General features: G+C 35.6%; 1 protein-coding gene across 1 annotated transcript; it reads right to left on the reverse strand.

Moving 5' to 3' along the window:
* Positions 1-94: 94 nt before the first annotated feature.
* agpat2 (1-acylglycerol-3-phosphate O-acyltransferase 2 (lysophosphatidic acid acyltransferase, beta)) lies at positions 95-19,406 on the reverse strand. Its single transcript, XM_084136160.1, has 6 exons — positions 18,905-19,406; positions 8,406-8,539; positions 7,809-7,984; positions 7,297-7,392; positions 3,992-4,064; positions 95-3,242 (listed from the first exon to the last, which is right to left on the reverse strand). The coding sequence occupies exons 1-6, from the start codon at positions 19,081-19,083 to the stop codon at positions 3,085-3,087; spliced, it is 816 nt and encodes a 271-aa protein (XP_083992286.1). The 5' UTR covers positions 19,084-19,406; the 3' UTR covers positions 95-3,084.
* Positions 19,407-21,032: the final 1,626 nt, after the last annotated feature.

The raw sequence follows: 21,032 nt of genomic DNA on the forward strand, positions 1-21,032 counted from the left end.
TGACAAAATATGCAAACAGTAATTCAAAAAACACAATTAGGTTATATATATAGCAAAGTCCGTTATTGTGGGAAGGACGAGGCAGAAACCGGCGAACATTCACAGACTTTAATAATAAAATGAACAAATACAAAACGAAAGTAAAAGACAGCAGACCCTCACGGACGACTGCTGTCACATAATACAACAAAGAAAACAACATAAATCCAGGCCTGTTCCTCTCTCGATCTTCACTGTTGTCGCTCCTCCTTTATGCTTCTGCTCCTCCGTGAGAGATTCGAGAACGGAGCGTCGCTCATTATCAATCACGCCACCGCCCTCGTACTGCTCGCCACAATGTGTGTGTGTATGTATATATGAAAAATTATATAATTTTTTTTGGTGAATATGAATTTAGCATTTGTTAATCATATTGTGTAAGTAAGTTAACTCATGTTTGCACATGCACAACCAAATTGACATTCAACATTTATCTGCATTAGGTAATAAGTTTGTGAATTGATGTTTGCAGATGTATAAACTTTTTATGTGAATTAGCTTGCACATTTGTGAATCACATTTTGTAAATGCATTCATTTTGAAACCATTTTAGCTTCATACTTTACGTGCATTTTGGAACATCCTAAATTGGAAAATGATTTACTATATATAGAATTTTTAATTGTACAATATAAAAACCATTTCTGTGGAAAGTCCCCACAAAACATGTAAACCTGTGCGTGTGTAAAACGATAACGAAAAACAACGAAAAAGATACACACACAGATGACATCAAGAACAAATCCTAACATTTATATTGGAAAAACAGACTTTATTAACTCTTTGTCCTAGATGTTCTTAACAGTTCGCATCCAGATTCTACCACAATCAACATTTTTATATATAATCATCGTCTTATATGACTTTACAGATTTTACAATGGGCTTTAGCTCATTTGTGTGTCTGGTCACCATAGAAACACATTCAGCACACACAATGGACCACACACACACGCATTCATACACACACGTACACAAGGCTGCCCGTGAAATGTCTGACAGGTTCGTCTAACGGATCTTAGAATCAGAGCTTTTACAAGCTTTCCCCTGTTATACATCCTTAATAGCTTTGGTGAAAATCCCACAACACCTTGTACACACTCTCGTACATTGATTCGTGTACGCAGCACGGTTTTCAGTCAGCAGGGCAGAAATTACACTGAAAACAAAGGAAAAGGCCTTAGAAAATCTGTGACCTAATACACAACATAAAAGGGTTCCATAACTGCATCAGTTTTTAAATTTGTACAACTAGTGGTAATAATTATAATAATAATAATAATCACTGGGTTTTATTTGGACATTTAGCAATAACCAACTCAAACATTCGTTCAAATCAAGTTCTGAAAATGTCTTTCAGCTCAGCGAGCCATTATAATGAAATGCGTACAGTTCAGTCCTCTTAAATAACGTTGTACATATTATATCAAGGATGTTATACATTCTTAAACAATAAGAACCGCAACATCAAGCATTAAATATAAGATTCAAAAATGCAGCGCAAAATAATAATTACAAATATTTATATTATTATCCTGCCATAAGCTGGTGATACAGTCTGGTTTAATAAATAGATGTTAAATAATTAGTAATTTTGAGATTAAATTGTGAACATTTTTCAAATATATATTTTTCATATGGACTTCCTTGGTAAAAACTTAAAGTTTAATATCTGATCTAAGAATGATCTGCGAATATGGTTCATTTCTAGAGTGCAATTTAGCGGCATCATTTTTCTATACGTCAATATCCACTTAAAACATTACAAACCTCAGTGATTTACATTATAATCATTTCTTGGTTTCTCATATTATAAGAGGTGTTGGAAGAACAATCCAGGTTTTGATGCTACCATCTGCTAACATATGTAAAATAATTTCTGATTTTCGATTTCGTCCATCAAAAGTCTGAATAATAATGACTCTTAAACACATTTTAGTTAAGTTGGCTCCTTGTGCCATAGTCTATATAATGTGTTAGATAATACTTATTCGATCAGTTATTAAAATAATAGTTCACTTATAAATGGTTTCTACTTTAGACAATAGGATTGAACAATGTTAAATACATCTGTATGAATGAAATCTGATATTTCGTAGCCTGAAAAGAAACAAAAACAAAAGAAACGAGCAAAGCAATGAACTTAAGCCAGCCGGAACGTATTTCGATCCCTAAACGCTAATCAAACTGATCACAGATCAATAATCAATAGCGTTTCTCACTATATTCTAGCATTACGCAGCCACCGGCTGAGACACTTTGGACACATGGCACAGGAAGAAGCCGCACTTGATAAAGCTTCGTTAAGAACTAACCTTGAAAGCAGCGAAACGATCTCTTGGCATTTTTTTCAAAATCCTTGGTTGTGACGACACAAAAAGCTTTACTCTGGAGTGTATTGGGACATTTCCGAATTCACTTTTTGGTCAGCAATTTTCCTTTAAATCAATTATCTAAAACAATAAAAGGGCATCTTTGAGCGCTCACCCTCTGGCAACCAATAAGACTTGCATATGAAAAACAAAACAAAAAAAAACGAACAGATATTTGTCACCGATTTCCCATAATGCAAGCAGAGTACCTCGAGAAAAAGCGAGCTACACGAACCAACGAAACGAGTCCTTGTAAAATCAGTGAAAGGAAGAGAAACAGAGAAAGTCAAAAAGGCATGCATGTCGAACGCACATCCACGACGTTCTCAGGGCGTCGCTCCAAAACTCAACCCGTCGCCGACAAAAGCAGTCCGACGTCGAAAAGGACACGGAACAAAGCGTCGCACCAGGCCAGGTGAAAGAAAAACACTGTTCCGCTGCTTAGCGCCCCCTGGAGTCCAACGGGAGATCAAAACTTGGCTAAAATGACATCTGTATGTAGTCAACGTGAATGCTTGTGTGTTTTTGTTTGTATGGACATGTGTTCCTGCTTCACGGGGCCGTCGGAGAGGATACTAAAGCGCCTGGTTGTCGTGGTTACCGTCACCGCGGCAACGACGTAGTCTCGAGCCATCCTTGTTGTCGGAGCGAAAGAAAGGGCGCGACGGCAGCGCTCAGTGGCTGGAAGGCCCGTTGCACTGGGCGGCTTGGCTGGAGATCTCCAGGAAGGCCGAGTGCATGACGCCGAATGATTGGTCGGAGAGAGCTGTGACGTCATCTGCCGTCAGTCCCTTTGTCTCGATCTTTGGAAGAATTTTCAGAGTGATGGTTCCTGTTAGAAACAATGTGGAAATGTTCATTAGTCATTAATTGCCTAAATGTTTTAAAATGTAGAAATGGCGGCGACTGTGGCTGTAATGAACATTTAGGAATTGCTTAATTTGGAGTTTCAGCTAAATATTTGTAAAATATTTAAATATGTGAAATATATGCAAAATATTTGTAACCTTTCAACATGCATTTTAATATTTACACTTTAATTTATTATTTAATTGAGATATTATATATATATATATATATATATATATATATATAAGTTATAAAATAATAGTCAAAATAATAATAAAAGAATATTGATAATATTCACATTTTCAATGACTGCATACATTATATAACATATGTTGAATTTACTCATACATTTTAAAATAATATCAGCACTGATTACATTAATTCAGAAAATATTATATTCAAAATAATTGCAGGATATGCCAGAGTAATAATGTTTGGAAATACTATTTAATTGTTTAATGAAGATGTGCGTCTTGAATTCACTCAGTCGTGTTAAACAACCACTAAACTTTTGGCTGCCTGCTCCAAATGCCACGAAAAACACTCTGCTTGTTTTCAGAAATTCACATTTTTTAGAGTTTATAAATCAGAATAGGGCCAATAGTCTGGAAACACAAATCATTTCAAATACTTATTCAGAACTGGAAATGACTTAAAATCACATTTAATACTTTTCCACATTGTGCAGGAACCCTGTGTTTCTCTGTAACATACATTTGTAATGTGCATTACCTGATTTGAACTCTTTCTGTTTTCGTAGGTAGAAGTTACTGTAGGACGAGAACACGATGGGTATGATGGGAGCCTGAGAGAGAGAGAGAGAGGGATGGTTGGTCGATGTGCAGTAGACAGTAAATCAGCAGGGATTAGAAACGCTCTCACACACAAAAATATGATCAGACACAGACTCAACTATCCTCCCAGACTAATAATAGACGCAGAAGTGGTCGGTTCTCATGACGACACAGCTGGACAGTGTGTGTAAAGGGTGTCTGATAGTGAAAGAATTAACTACTTATTTATATTTTACAAATAGAAATAAATATAAAATGACAAATACATATTTAAAATGCTCATGTTTTACTTGAATATTTTTGTATTAAAGTTTATATATATATATATATATATATATATACACATACAAAAGTATTTTAAAATGTATATGTATTTTTCTTTCATGTTATACATATTCTTTTTTATATGTATATGTATATGTATATATATATATATATATATATATATATATATATATATATATATATATATACACATACATAAAAAAGAATATGTATAACATGAAAGAAAAATACATATACATTTTAAAATACTTATTTAAAATGTAGCTAAATGTAACAAATTTATACATTTTTTTATTTGAAATAGCATTTTGAGAGGTTAAAAATATTTTGCATATATTTTTATATTTTACTAATATACACAGATAATCAAATGAAATAATATGAATCAACTAATTGATTAAAAATTCTAAATAAATATAAAAGAAACACATTGACAAATAAATATTTAAAAAATGTTGTCAAATAACAATAAAATGATAAATTAAACATTTAATAACATTTTTAAAAGGTTAGCAATATTTTGCATGTATTTCACATATTTATGTAAATATTTTGCTGACACCCCAAATTAAACAATTTCTACTAAACATCTCAAAGTCTAGACCAGGTATAAAACTCCGTCAGGTCACATGTGGTGTAGCTGCGTAATGCCAAGATGTTAAACGCAGATAAAGAGAAGAAAAGCATAGACTGTTCACATATTTTGCCTTAACTAATGAGAACCATCAGGGCTCCATTACTCTGGTCTAGATTAAGTGATGTCTGTCGGCCTTCACGCACATGCTCATCTGGTTTTGTTTATGTCAGCCTGCCATTTTGTTATCAGTATGCATCATCACACAAATGTACACACAGACACACGTAGTGACTAAGTTCAGAATAAAGTAAAATGACTATTAATAACTACACAGACTCACAGCCACATATACATACACGCTTTCTAAAATATTTGTTTACTTGCACAATTAATGTTACCTCACATGAACTTGTTGCGATTAGAATAATTTCACGTTTGTAATTCATTCCAAAACCTCTTTACAACAACAACAACAACTCTGAGGGGAAAGTGCGGACATAAACCCTTTCCAGCCCAAAGTCAGTCTCAAATATTCGGCTATTGATAGGTTTGTCTCAACATTACAGCAATTATCCAAAATATTTTTTTGTGGCCATACAAATGTAGTTTTATTATTAGCCCTAAGGCTTTGTTAGCATTGAGCCTAATGTATATGCTAGTTCACTCCTAAAAATGGACAAAATAGCATTTTAGCAGATAAACAGTATGCATTTAAACCTACTTCCCGCTTCAGAGAAAATAACCAAAAATATTGATTGTTTAGAGGCATGTAAAATTTGGTTCAATCAAATGCTCTCTAGATTGACTACACAATAAAGTAGTTTAGCTATTACAAAACAGCAAAAAAGAAGGATTTTGTTAACATGACTAGCCTAACTTCCTGTTTCTCGAGAAAAAAAAAAGAAAAAAGAAAAAAAAAACGGGAAGAAAACTTGCTTTAAAACCATTTCATGGGGTCTATAAAGTAGTAAGTCAGTGGGAATAAAAAAAAAAAAATAATAAAACTTTGTATAAAAAAACTGATTATTTGCTAACAAATAAGATAACTGGCAATTGCCCCTGTTTAGCACTGCATAGCTAACTAGCAAGTAAGAGACATTTTCCAAAAACATTCAAAATCTTAATTATTAATTAATATACAGAAACACACAAACTACTTTCCCCATTCAAAATAAAGCCTATAAAGTGAAACAGGAAGTAGTTTCAGTGACCAAACCGCCGTGGGTTTCATTCGTCCAATACAAATATAATCCAATTGGCTTCAACTTTTTTCACAAGCCTCAAAGGAAGAAATGCTGAAGGAATGTTTCATGTGGCTTTGGAAATTAGTTTTGTGCAGATCAGTTGCATAAGAGTTAAAGTTTCTATGTGGCTGCACTTGAACAGGAGCGAATATAAGAAACAACGGCTCCCTCTGTTGGTGAAGATAACACACAACACTACAAGGATAAAGCCAGAGTCTCCCTTACGACCTCTGACCCGTGACACAGGTTTCATGGGCTGATGAGGGACCTTTGAGCTCAAGCTGGTAAATTACTCAAGCTTTGTACTTTGAACCAACACGTCAGGTTAGATCAGGTCAAGTTGTATCCCTTAAAACTCATCTTTGACGATTAAAATGACATTCTTAAAAGTCTTTTCCTGTGAAAACAATTGCTTCATGCCTTCTTGAACTTTAATGTAACTCTACACCCTTGCCTCATTTAGTATTTAGTTAAACAACGGCAAGTGGAAATACTGGTTTAATTCAGCCATATATGTTTGAACCAGAAAAGAAGAGGAAGAGTGAATTATACAGGCTCGTCTACAAGTCGATGTATTAGAATGGGAATGCGCTTTACTGTATGTATTGCTCTTACAACGTGACACATAACGGTAATTCATATGATTAGCCTTTGCCTTGTCTATGTTATCAAACGTCTAATAGTGTGTTGCCCAAACCATGTTCCCGTTCACCATCACAGAGTCAGACCGCTGCCTTCTAAAAACACTGAACATCATCGAATGTCAGTGGAGAAAAGCCGTTGACGGGATTGGTTACATAAACGAATTCAACCCAAGCGCTCTTTGGTGACGTGGATGATTACGTTACTGTTGAACATCTGTCCATCATCGTATAAAGCCCGCCCTGACAATTTGATTGGTCCGAACAGCTCTGGTTCGAGCATAACTGCTCCACAACGGATCAAGTCCAGACCGAACTTCCCGATCTAAAATTTTTGTGGGGCTAAGTTTGGCTGGCATCCAGGCTAGTTCACTGCAGTTTTAAGGAGAAAATACTCTGCAATGGTGTAGACTGGTGAATTTGCACATGGTTTGTCTTAAAGTATATTTTAAAACACCAAACAGACATATAAACAACATTCGGGAGTAACACTCACCTGTGCTTGAATGGCCAGATGAAACGCTCCCTTTTTAAACGGAAGAAGCCCGCCGTTCTGATTCCGTGTGCCTTCTGGAAACACCCACAATCGGATCTACAGAAAGTTTAAAACGCAAAATGAGATTCTTTGCAGCACCGAATGAAAATAACTAGCGATTAATATACAGATGGATAAATAGATGCAACGAAGTACCAAACCACAATTTAGTATGCAAAATATTACAATGACATCATTGCTGTTGTTTGACTGTTTGGTATTCAGAAATCAACAGAAGTATTTTTCCTATTCATTTTCTCAAAATGGATTTAAAAAAAACAAAGAGGATTTGTGGATGGCAGTGAAGTGACACAACTGATGCTGGTGGGTCACATGACAATGACAAACATGTAAATGTGATTTTTTTAAATCAAAAAGGAAACTACACCTCAATAGGAGCATATACCGTATTGCCATCAATTAACAGGGTTTGAGCTGAATGAATTGTCAGGAAGACTTAGTAAAGACGAGACCTGGTCGGCTAACATGGTTTTAGCAGCTTCACTCATGACATTCTTGGCGTCTCTGGTCTTTTGGCGGTTGATGAAGACGATTCCTCCCAGCCAGCAAATCATGCCCACCGTCCCGGCCCATACCAGCTCCTTCTTAGCTATCATCGTGCAGCGGTCCGGCAGTATCTCCATCATGCCTGCAGAGATGAGGAGAGAATCAGCATGATCATGTGACATCTGGGTGTGCATGTAGAAAGAAGCTAATTCATCAGGTCCGGTCATGTTGGCAGAGCTCTTAAAACAGGATTTTGACCCAGAGCTTTTTTTGCCAGATTGCGATCCCAACCATGTTTTAAAAAGCAAGAGTGGGTTACTTGACTTGACGTGAAGTGTTGATTGGTTGTGTGCAGAGGTGTATAGTCCAGGGGTCAGAAAGTAAAAGTCCTGCCATATGTTTATTCCACCCATGAACTCAGCCAGCAAATTCACTAATTACTTTATCTCCTGGCTGAAAAACTGGGCTAATTAGCAAATCCAGGTGATTGGAACAAAATACTGAGGAGGACTTTTACTTTCTGAACCTGGACTTTACACCTCTGGTTGTGTGTATTGGTTCACCTAGCACGTCGAGAGATGATTGGTGGTTGGAGATGATGACGTAGGGTCCTTCTGTCTGTAGATGCTCCCAACCGCTGACCTGATAGCGCAGACCCAGGAAATACTTCACATGACGAACCATGAACCGGATTACCCTGCAGGAAGTAAACAGACATTACAATCCAGAGCCCGACTGATAACAGTCACTCAATCCATTTTCACAAATATGGCTTTTATATCGATTTCAATTCAATGCAAGGAATTTTCCCACCATTTTATCATTCACCAGGCAGAAATCAAACGTTTTTAATAGTAGATTGTTTTCTCGATTTTAATCGTAACAGCCCATCAAAAATGCAAATTTTCGCGTATTGATCATGTCCGTAACTTGTTTTTCGAATCACTAGCTTCAAGTACAAGCATAAAGAAGACTACAACACTAATAATATCCATCAAGCACCATGTCATTAATTATACACATTTTCTGCATTCCAAAATGATTTGGTCAAAAAGTTTGTTTTAATCTCTAAAAAAAACAAACATGTTTAGGCAAACTAAAGTGACTAATATCTTGTTTATGAGTGCAATAATTATCCAAGCTAACATGTATGAATGCACTTGTGTGTAAAAGACAAGGTTCTTAGACAAGGTTCATAGTTAACTTAAAATAAAACTATTTTGTTATAAATATAAGATGAAAAACTTTAAATGAAAATTGGCAACTAACTGAAATTATGTTATTGAGTTGACATTGAAGAACTAAAATTAGTAATTGCACATACATACAAATGAAAAGTAAAATTGAAGTGATGTTGCGCGATAGAACAGAGAGATTAAAGATGTAGTATCTGTGAGACCTTTGAACACACAAGAGCTTCATATCAGTAATGTGAATAAGTGGAGCAAATGTGGGCTAAAGACATCTGCGGTTATGCAACACCGCAGCTGAAGAGAGTCAACAAAACTCATTCATTCAAACATTTCAGGATCCTGAAAGATGATACAATGAATCGTGTTCAAATACTTAGGGTTAGTGGTTTAGCACAACACTTCACCCCAAGTAATAAGTACCAAGTATGAGCAATAGTAAAGCGATGCTTGATTTACCAAACACTAAATCAGGGTTTCTGCAGGTATCTTTAAATCAAATTTAATGCTTTTCAATGCCCTTTGTAATGCCATTTTTTTATTTTTAATGCCATACATGACCCATGACTAACCATATATATATATATATATATATATATATATATATATATATATATATATATATAGTATGCTGTCAATCGATAAAAAAAATAAAAATAAAAAAAAACTGTATTAACCACAATTATTTATGTGATTAATCGCAATTAAAAACACTTACATTGTTGTATACATTTAGTTTATATATTTTATAATGTATTAATTTCACAGTTAATCTCCAAATTAATGTAGAACCAACATAAAGACAGTATATTAACTAGCCTTAAAAATTAACGGATGCTGCGTTAATAGCGTTAAATATTTGAACGCCATTTCTGCTGGAATTTGTACTTTTTCCCATTTTTCTGGTCTAGTTTTATTCCTGTCCAACGCTTTACAAAATGCCCATGTCATCAAAATGTCATCTCCGCATCACGGCTATTTTGCTCCAGACGGAAGCAATTACCAAACTGGTTCCACGTTTATCACACTATCGTACATATTTTGCAACAGCAAATAAAAATCATTAATTATGAAGGCTATATTCAAATAAATTGATTTTAATGACTTAATGCTTTTTAATGCCCCGAGAAAACCCTGCTAAATATAAACATTTACTGTTCATTTGATTTGATTTAGCTCTGGTTCAATAATGCACAAAAATGCATGTCTGTTTCCTGAGTTTACACAGGCATTTCCTCAACAGTGATGGTTGTGAAATTACCCTGAGGGTTTGAGTTTGACATGTTGTGAATGGTAAACAACAGCTCTCGCTCTTAGCAGTCACTGCATGTGCGTTTTGTTACAAGAATCTGAGCCAGTTCTGCAATAAATCTGGACTGCTATTTTTACTAAGTTTATTTGAATTGTTTGAATTCGTTTAGCTTAACAATCAATCTACCTCATGATTACACAGAATTTAAAAATATATATATATATATCGAAAATTTCTCTGTCATAGGAACTGTATAAATGTGACTGTATAAAGAACAAGAAGAAAAATAATTACATTTCTTCCATTCAAACATTTGGGGTCGGTAAAATTGTATTACTCCTTTGCTCACTCAGGCAGCATATATTTGATAAAAAAAAAAAAACAGGATAATTGTGAAATATTATTACAATTTTAAATAACAGTTTTATATTTTAATATACATGTTAAAATGTTATTTATTCATGTGATGACAAAGCAGAATTTTCACCCTAACAGCATTAACTTGAAATAGATTTTTTGTAACATTATAAACATTCACTTTTGATCAATTCAATGCATCCTTGCTGAATAAAAGTATTTAATTTCTTAAAAGAAAAGAACTTACTGACGCCAATCTTTTGAACTGTAGTGTACCATGTAAATAGCATAGTATATGAATATGATAATCCATCAGTACAATGATTTTTTTTTTTTTTTTATAAAAATGCATTTGCATCTTATACTTTCACTGCACTGTGCATTATGCATTCTTATTCAAACAACAAGAATGTACTCTGACAAAAAGAAAAGTACCATGGTACTACCAAAGTAACATCATGCCACATAGATTTGGTCATCACACATTGGCACATATTTACATATTCATCTAAACTCCGCTCTCAGCTGTATGGTCGGTGTCGTATGTTCGCTATCACTGGTCACGCATTTCGAATTTCGTTTTACCCCTAAATGAAGAACGAAAAAACGAACGCGAGTATATCGGGCCTTAAAGGAAACCCCGGGTATTAAGACTTGCATGGCTTAATATAACGTAAATGATGTCTCTTACTGAAATATGTAGTAAAAAAACCCATGAAAAACGTACGTTATTTTAAAAAATCCACATCGTTTCATACATATTTTGGACAATGGGGGGGCGCCATTTTAGGTGCGCAGTGCATTCTGCGTCGATGACGTCAAATGGTTGCACTTGGTGAACTAGCCTACTTACTGTTGCTATTTTTGCCGCAACACAACTCAGAAGAAAAAAAAAAATACTGATATATTTTGGTTGTAATTTTCAGTCGAAGGGCAACAAGAGAAGTGATGTAAGTCTTATCTCTGCTTTCCTAGAGATAAGAAGAGGAGAAAACACACAAGTGTATGAAACTTAAATCAACCCTAAAGTGCGTTTTGGTCTAATAAGATAAGGTCACACTGAATGATCCATTGTGTCATAGTGGGATATTGACTGCTAGGGGCTCGTGACGGTTCACTGGGACCATTGTAAAGAAAGAAAGTGATGAAACTGTTTTCATATCACAATATATAATATATCACAGAAAAACTAAATTTCGCAATGTTATTTTTTTCCAATAGCGTTCAGCCTTACACCACAGACTTTATTTCAAGCATTTAACCAAAAACACACTGACTTCAGAACGATGGAACAGGAAGTGCTAAAATGCTTACTTGTTTCTAGGTTTTGGTCTACAAAAACACATCATCCCCACACTCTATTACCACCAGCTATGGAACGGCAAACATATTTTATTTGTTACTACACACATCTTAAATAAACTCTTATCATAAATGTCAGCCTGTGCTCTGACACGTTAACCCTAGTACACAAGCACAAAGGAACAAGAGTTTAAACCCTGCCAAGCTTGGCTGTTATCATAGTTATCAATGTTAAATTCATGAGTAGCTTATCAAGAACAAACAACAACTCCAATTGAAGGTTACTACAGTCTTTTTGAGAGGTTTATTTTGTCTTCATGTACCCTCAATGTATTACTTAATTTCTATTGTGAAACATTAAAGGAGATATTTTGAATAATGCACCGGCCAGGGTTATTACAGTTAAACCATAAAAATCTCATTTAATTTAACTACTGTACTAAAATAACTAAAACCAATTAAAATTATAACTAATTAAAATCATAAAAACACGACAAAATAACTAAAAAAAAAAAAAAAAAAAAAACGTCGCATCTTAATGATACTAAGGTAAAGCTGGTACAGGCCACGATGAATGTATTATAATACAACATGTACAACATATTCCAAGTCTTCCGAAGTTATAAAATGATGACTCGTGTAATAGTCATTTTTGAGTCAGATCTTTCCAATTATTCTATTACAGTCATAAATCAAACTCATTTGGTTCTCAAACTCACTGACTCGACGAACAACTTGCAAAACTATTCAATAAAAATAAATACAATTATCTGGTCGCAGCGTTTAACCACTCACTACAGGGGAAAATAATCAGTGAATAACAAATAAAAATTGTTCCTAATCGCATGACTTCATAAAACTTGGAACATAATTTTTTGTGTCCATTTTGAAGTTTTAAATCTCCAATCCACATTTACTGTAAGCACATGTAAAAGAATAAACTGATTGTCTCTAGATGGTGTTGTTGGTGATGATAAAACAACACATTTTCATATCGTCACTGAAGGGCGGAAACCTGGTATTGTTTAAATAATTAAACACTGTGTCGTCAAAGTTGGTTTTGTGGCTTTATATATGGCCAGATACTTGCACTTGTCATTCTAATATTAACATTTGATGAAAATCAAGATCAAATGGAGTTATGAGGTTGTTGACCAGCGAATGACAGAGATATGCGTTTCGTCCATCATTAGAATGGCCGTATCTGAAGCAGTCAATGCATCACATTAGGTTTTCATCAACTTACAGGTTATAAAGTTTATTGTTGATATGTGGGCGCTCCGTGCTGAATACTTTGGACAAAATATCATGATATAAAAGATGAAGGGCTATGCACAGGATATTTAACACATATACACCAGCAAATACCAGACTAAGACTCTTCTCAATTCTTTAAATACAAAAAAAAAGAACATTAGCCTTTATAGACAGTAGAAGTATAGACAGTTTCTTGAGTAAAGAAAACACTGTTCTTCTTCAAACATCAGTTCTGTTTACCTTTGCATTGCAAACAAGAAGCGATCTATCTCCACCTGTGTGCATCACTTCATTCATGATAGATGTAGGTGGAGTTATGAGGTTTGACTGGAGTTAGCCTACTTCGTTTAGTCACAACAAGCTAATTTGAATACTTTTCATTGGTTAGGCCTAATTATTTTGTAAAACCCACATACAGGCGTAAAGGATGACCAGTAGCATTGATTCTTAAAATAAACGACGGAATATAGAGATACAAGGTTTCCGCCCGACAGCGACAATATATTCTTATTTGTAGCATTTATATTCATTTATATTTTTCTTCTTTTTTTTGGAATTTGATAATTCTCCACGGCACACCTGACAACCTGTCACAGTGGTTGGGAAACTGCTCTACTGACTCCCTCTCTATTAGCCTTGTAAGCTCTCCCCTTTCACCCAATATAAGTTCAGAATCCTTGCATCATCTCTCCATGTGGCTTAATCACTCTTTCCTATCACACTGATAAAGAGAAAGAGAGAGAAAAAGGGTGTTAGGTCATCCTGTTAAACCCTTAATTGCCATGACCAAAACACTTAAGCTTGCATAAATTAGTCTCCACATATTTGCCACGATCAGATTCTAGTATGTACAGTGTTTTGCACGCATGACAACACTTCAACACTCGATAGCCGAGGTACGGCAAGTCAACACTTGACACATGAGCTCACACTCTCCTGGCGTAATTACCGGGTAACGTCGCACCCCCACATTCAAACACTGTCCTGAACAGACTTGCTCATCTGAACCGGCTCATCTACAAACTCGACACATGGCACTGATAGCTTGAATCACTAAACGGGCAGTATAAAATATCAGTGAACTTCCACTTGGGAAAGATGATTGCATTAATGACTGCAATAAACGGATGTCTGTTATTCTATGGCGCCCAGTGTGTTCATTGTGCCCTGCGCGTGAGTGAACTGACTGTTATGAAGGGCAGAAATGAACATGTGAAATAATCTCTTTCAAACATATTTAAAAGCTGCAGAACATCGGGACAGGCGCTGACGGGATCTTTTGTGCATATGCAGACGGACCTCAGGTCTCTGATTTTCATATCCCATGCACACTATTAGTGAAGGCCACAAACACAAGGCTGCTTTTCATATCACACAAGAGATCCTGTCTGTGCCAGTCTGGCTGGCTTAGCTGGGGACACTTAATATTCAGCGATTTTACAGATTTGACTGCACTGACACTATTGGATGAGAAGTGAACTGAGCAGGATGATGACGTCACTGTTTTCTACACAGCTGCTATATCATTTAAATAAATTTTTATTTGATGCTCTTTAGTCTTTACACAGTTATTGAACAGAATTAACAATGACTGAATTGACCTCAGCTGAACAATGACACTCTTGTCTATTTAGAGGTGCTTTACAGCAGAGTTGAATTCTGTTTGCATATTGATTTTACTGTTTATCACTGTAAAGCTGTGCTGGAACAATGTATACAATACAGTGGATTTATATTCACTGAATATTTCAGTATTTACTGAAAGTATATTACTATATAAATAAAAGTGACTTGACCATGTGTGCAGTTGACATAAACTTGACATGGCATATGGTGTGTGTCAAGGCATACTCAATTTAAAACAGCTTTTTGCTTTTATTTTTAATCATTAGCATGCATGTAGATTTTATGGCCTCCCAATTGAGACATGGAATATTTGTACTTTTAAAAAGTTCCCACTCATGCAGGTTTATATACAATTTCCTGAAAACATTCATATCAATTGTAATTTAACATCTTGATATTCATTACTCACAATGATTTTGCTATTTTTGTAAGGGCCAAATTGCAAAAAAAGTTGAGTTCTCCAAACTTACTTACAAGGACCCCAACTTGTAAAAATGCTTCAATAAAGGACTAAATGTCCTATTTAAATGAATGTTCCAGATTCAGTTCTAGATTAAGAAAATAATTTTGACAATGGAAGTCTACAGGACAAGGCATAGGAAAGTTAAAAAGCAGTATAAAGCTCCCAGATCACTTATAATTTTCCACAGCTCATGTCGTCTGAAGTTTTTTTGTCTACTGAAATCTCTTGGAAAGATATTTTTGCAGTGTTTCGTCAGCAGAACAATCCAAAAACACATTAAATAATAGTACAACCCACTGAAGAGATGCATGTCTATCCCTGACAACCTCGCTTTCATACCCGTTAAAAAATCAAAGATGGCGCAGCAGTGAATAATGTCTATGGGAGGCTATGGGAAACTATAATCAAAATATTCAATGAGATGTAAATGAGAGTTACTAATACATTCCTATTTACATTCCACGGTTGCATTCTAGAACAGTGGCTCCCAATAGGTTGGCCATGCTATAATAAAATAATAAATATATAAATATTCTAGCTCTTCCCAGCTTTATAATAGGAGCAAATTTTTGAACCCCAAAAAAATGCATCCATCCATCATAAAAGTAATCCATACGGGTCCAGGGGGTTAATAAAGGCCTGCTGAAGCGAAACGATGCGTTTTTGTAAGAAAAATATCCATATTTATAACTTCATAAACTATAATGACTGGCGTCCGGTAACAGCCGTACACGAGTCGATTTCCAGCCGAAGAGTGACCTCTGACTAGGGCTGGGCGATATATCGCATGACATTGTTATGCGCATCTCGTCAGTAAAGCCGGTTCCTTGATTAGTAGTAAATCGCCATCACCTGCTTTCAGATGGAGCGGCATTTACTACACAGAGCCGTAGTTCACTGACAAGCTGAATTATATCGCATTAATTATCGCAGGTGATATCGCAGGCCCAGCCCTACCTCTGACCCAACGCATGGCGCATTGACGAACGAGGATAGAAGAACAGAGGATAGAGCAAAACAAAACACCGGTCACAAAGTCTAAAACAAGCATTTTTAAAGAGAAATGTCAGAAGAGATTAAGTCTCTGCCCAGGCCTATTTGTTTAAACGATGAGAGGCGTCTACTCATACCTAAGTTTACGCTAAGCCTAAGCCTTAAGTCCAACATCATACGACGGAACTCGACTCTCTTGTGAACGTGCGGACGGGCATTACCGAAAGCCAGTGATTACAGTTTATAAAGTTGTAATTATGGATATTTCTCTTCAAAATCTCAGGTACCATTCACTCCCATTCTAAAGCTTGAAAGAGCCAGGATATTTTTTTTAATAAAACTCCAATAGTGTTTGTCTGAAAGAAGAAAGTCATATATACACCAAGGATGGCTTTAGGGGGTGAGTAAATTATGGGATTATTAATAATTATTAATAATTATAATTCTTAATAATTTTCATTTTGGGGTGAACTTAACCCTTTAATGTATTGACAGTCCTAGTTTATGTTAATCAGTTTAAATATTGACTTTGACAGGAGGACCTATAGGAGATTCTGTGTAAACATTAGTGATGGGCGATACTGCAAATTTCGGTACCGATCCGATACCAAGTAAATACAGGGCCAGTATCGCCGATATCGATACCGATACCAATACTTTTTCATTTTAAAAGCATGCACTTTAATTTGTATGCACTTTCCTGTGCTAGAGCAGTGTGTCATGATTTATGAGGTGAATGCATCATTAATATGATAAATCTGAATACGTTTTCATGACTACTACGCCTAAATATTTTGTGATTTGTGCTCTCAACTCGCCTGTAATTATTAGTCAGTGACTTTTACAAAACGACCCTAATTACAGTACTAGCCTACTAGTACTAGCCTACTGTTCAAAAATTTGGGGTCTGTAAGATTTTTTATTCTCTTCTGCATTTATTTGATCAAAAATACAGTAAAAACTGTAATATTACAATTTAACATAGGCTATCTGTTTTCTATGCCATAGTAAACTGTAATTTATTCATGTGATCAAAGCTGAATTTTCGGCATCATTACTCCAGTCATGATGATATTTTTTAATATGCTGATTTGCTGCTCAGGAAACATTTCTTCTTATTATCAATGTTGAAAACAGTTTCATATTTTTGTGGAAACCATGATACATTTTATGCAGAATTATTTGATGAACAAAGTTGAAAGAACAATTTATATGAAGTAGATTTTTTTTAACAGTGTAAAACCCTTGACTGTCCCTTTTGATCAATTTAATGCATCGATCCTTGTTGAATAAAAATATTAATTTCATTTTTAAAAAAAACTTACTGACGTCAACATTTTGAACCGTTATGCACACTTTTGGTTTGTTTATTGCGAAATAACTCCCGATTGTTTCTCTGTGTCATCTAAGCAAGGCTTTGTTTCCAAAACGCACTGGGCCTGTGAGCTCAGCGAAGCACCAGCATCGAACGCTCTCTGTGATTGATTGGTTTTGTCTTGTATCCAGATGACTAGGAGAAAAAGTTCTATCCTACACAATTATCCGCTAACATTCGCTTTTTTCCACTTAGAAGCTTATTTTACGCACTGAATTGCGTGCTAAATTAATAAAAAATTACTGGTAAAAAAACACCCATTTGGATCGATATTTTTATGTGAGGATCGATCCTTTTTGATACCACGTCAGTATCGAAGTATCGATACTTCAGGATCGATCCGCCCATCACTAGTAAACATCCGATGTTCTAGATTAGAACGTCCGTTACTATGGCAGCGACATTCTAGACCGTTACGGAACGGTCATTCAAAATTATTTTCGGCGCGAACATTGATTCTAAACTGATGGCATGGAATCCGCAATTCCATCGATCAACTGTCCACTGTGTGAAACGTGTGACTGTTGGTTTAATCTAGCACCATCGACCAGGATGAACTCTGCACCAGCTGAGCCATGAAACCAATCCATCATGGCCTCATTAATACAACTAGGAAGTCTTGTATTTGACAAACTAGACCATGTAACTAGTAAAGCAACCGTTTCACACCTTTCCACTAACGTTACATCATCAGAAAACAAACACACGCTTTGGACGCCATCTCTGGCTTGCACGAGACGCTAAACCAGATAGCCTTAAACACATACAAGTGGAATATGCACGCGCTCTAACCGCATATTTACATTATCTTGTGTAGATAAAACATACAGAGCTTAATTAATTCTTATTTCGAGTTAAATATAAGATACATAGGCCTGTTCTCTCTACATGTGTTCTCGCGTTCACTGCTCTTAGCGAGCTGGCTAAAGATTCACTACCGTGATCTGAACATCTGTCCGGGGTAAACGGATGCAATGCATTCCTTTACAAATGCATTTACATTTCAGTCATAAAAAACATATGTGGGTACATAAACAAGCAATCTGACCCATGCATCGGACGTGTAAACGATAAAAAGGGTGATTGCATGTGTATAGCAAACATGTTCCTGTCTTTTAATCTATATTGTGATAGCCAGATTTTCGGTGTAACATCCAATAACCACATATAATGGCCGCCCAGTGTCCTGAATCAATGCACGAGAGTAGAAAGGAAACATTGTGTGACTTGCGTTGTTGACAACTCACCTCATATTCTCAATGTCTCTGCCGCCGCTTTTCAGAATGCACATCGGTATGGTGGCAACGGCCAGCAGCATCATGTACGCCACATAGAAGCACTTCTTGAAATAGTAAACGAACGTGCTGCTGGTCCATAACAGAAGCGGGAGCACCAGCAGCACAGACAGCATCCACAGGGCATCCATACCCGCGACCAGCGCCTCTTTCCCGGCTGTCGAGAAATTATACAAGGCCAGCGGTGTGGAGCGGAGGGAAGACCGTACGAGACCAACTCAGAACCGAGTCTACATCAGACACCACGTCCAAGTCGCACACTTGAGCAACTTTACCGATCCTCCTGCTTGTCGTTTACGTAATATCACGCGACCGAGGGGGATATCAACCAGAACCGGAGGTTTATGAAGAGAGCCAGGCGTGGGTTATCCACTGAGAGCGCCTCTGAGTGTAACCTTTGGCCGTATGGAGTGTGTGTCACTAGCTGTGTTCGATTCGCGAATCGTTCTTTTGAACCGATTCTTTGAAATGATTCTGTCTAGAGTTGAATGACTCCCATTTAACATCAACTTCCCAACAGTATTTTAATTACTGTAATTCAATTACACTCCTGTGAAAAGTTTTACTGTGATTGAATTTTTCTGTAATTTAATTTGTTACTTCTGATGTAATTGTATTAAATACTGTATAGACTACAACAATTCTATATAAAACAATTTAACATAAAAACCTAATGTTAAAATTTATGTTTTTAATGTAACCTTCTCCCTTTACACACTTTGGTCAGTTCAAGAATAATTTATGCAATTTTAGCCCTGCTGTTCATTTGAAAGAATTGATAGGGCAGTTTCGTGTCTATCCTTGTATTGTTCAACTAGTCGAGGTTGATGGGATTCTAATTACGCTGTTGAAGATGTAAATGGTAGTAATTAATTACTTACCCAACACTGCAAACTACTATAATACTAGTTAGCTTGATAAAACTGTTAAATAGAAGTTGGCCTAAATAAAGTAAATAAAAGTGTATTTGTTAACAGTACGGGCACTTTATTTTTTTCGGTTGCTTTGTGTGTATATTTATGCTTTATATATTATATAGGCAATATTGTATGCAAAAAAAAAAAAAAATTACTAACAATATGCAATAATACATAGTTTTTTTTTTGCATAAAAATATTGTTACAAACACTTTTAAGACATTTTATGACACTGACAAAAATTACATATAACTGCAATGTAGGCTAATAATAATAATGCAATGTTTTCATTGTTGTAGTTGAATGATTATTAAGTTATCATTATGTCAAAAAAGCAGAATTAAAAAAAAATATTTAAATATGTTCACGACAGTATGAAAAATATTATTCTGGGCTTCTAAACAAATAGCTGCTAGAACACTAGGCTACTGAGTGACGATTTGGTTGAATTGATCGAACCAGTGAACCATTTTCTTTGAACCAGTTCACTGAAACGAACCGATTCTCTCAAATGATTCGGACTACCCCCACGCTCTCATGCACAAAAAAAAGCCTACTGTAAGTTTGAATCCCTCCCATGTGTGTGTTTCCGGGTACTGGTTGCTTGCATTTCCATGTCATGTGTGTTTGTTGCAAACTACAGTTTACTCAACATATTAGATTGTGGCAACAATTGGAGTGTGTATTATTCAATACCTCAATGGAACGTTCTGGAACAGTTGAGAATGTACCGTGTCTTATGAAAATGCTCAGCACTGTTAACAGGACGATCCAGTTACTGGGACAAGTCTTGACCATGGATCCCACCGAACTAAAGTATTTACATCTAATTTGATTATGTAAATTACTATTGGAAAAGGTGTCATGCTGTGCATACTTTTTTTTTCTCTAAATCTTTGTGGCTATTTTATAGGCTGTTTAAACAATAAAAAATGATATTTTAATAAAAAAAGAGAGAGAAAAAAATCTGGTGTTTATTAAAAATGTCTCCTTCCTGTGCACTAAAATAAAAATGAGTCATTCAATAGACCAGTCAGTGTTATGTTAAGTGTCATTGATATTTTAGTAGCCTACATTAACCCTGCCATAGCCAACAGTAGGCTAAAGTTTGATTTGCACAATGTGCTGTTGCAAAACTATTTACCATAAAATGTATCTTGTCA

The sequence above is a fragment of the Abramis brama genome, assembly GCF_963993115.1.
Source record: "Abramis brama genome assembly, chromosome: 15".
Lineage (NCBI taxonomy): Eukaryota > Metazoa > Chordata > Actinopteri > Cypriniformes > Leuciscidae > Abramis > Abramis brama.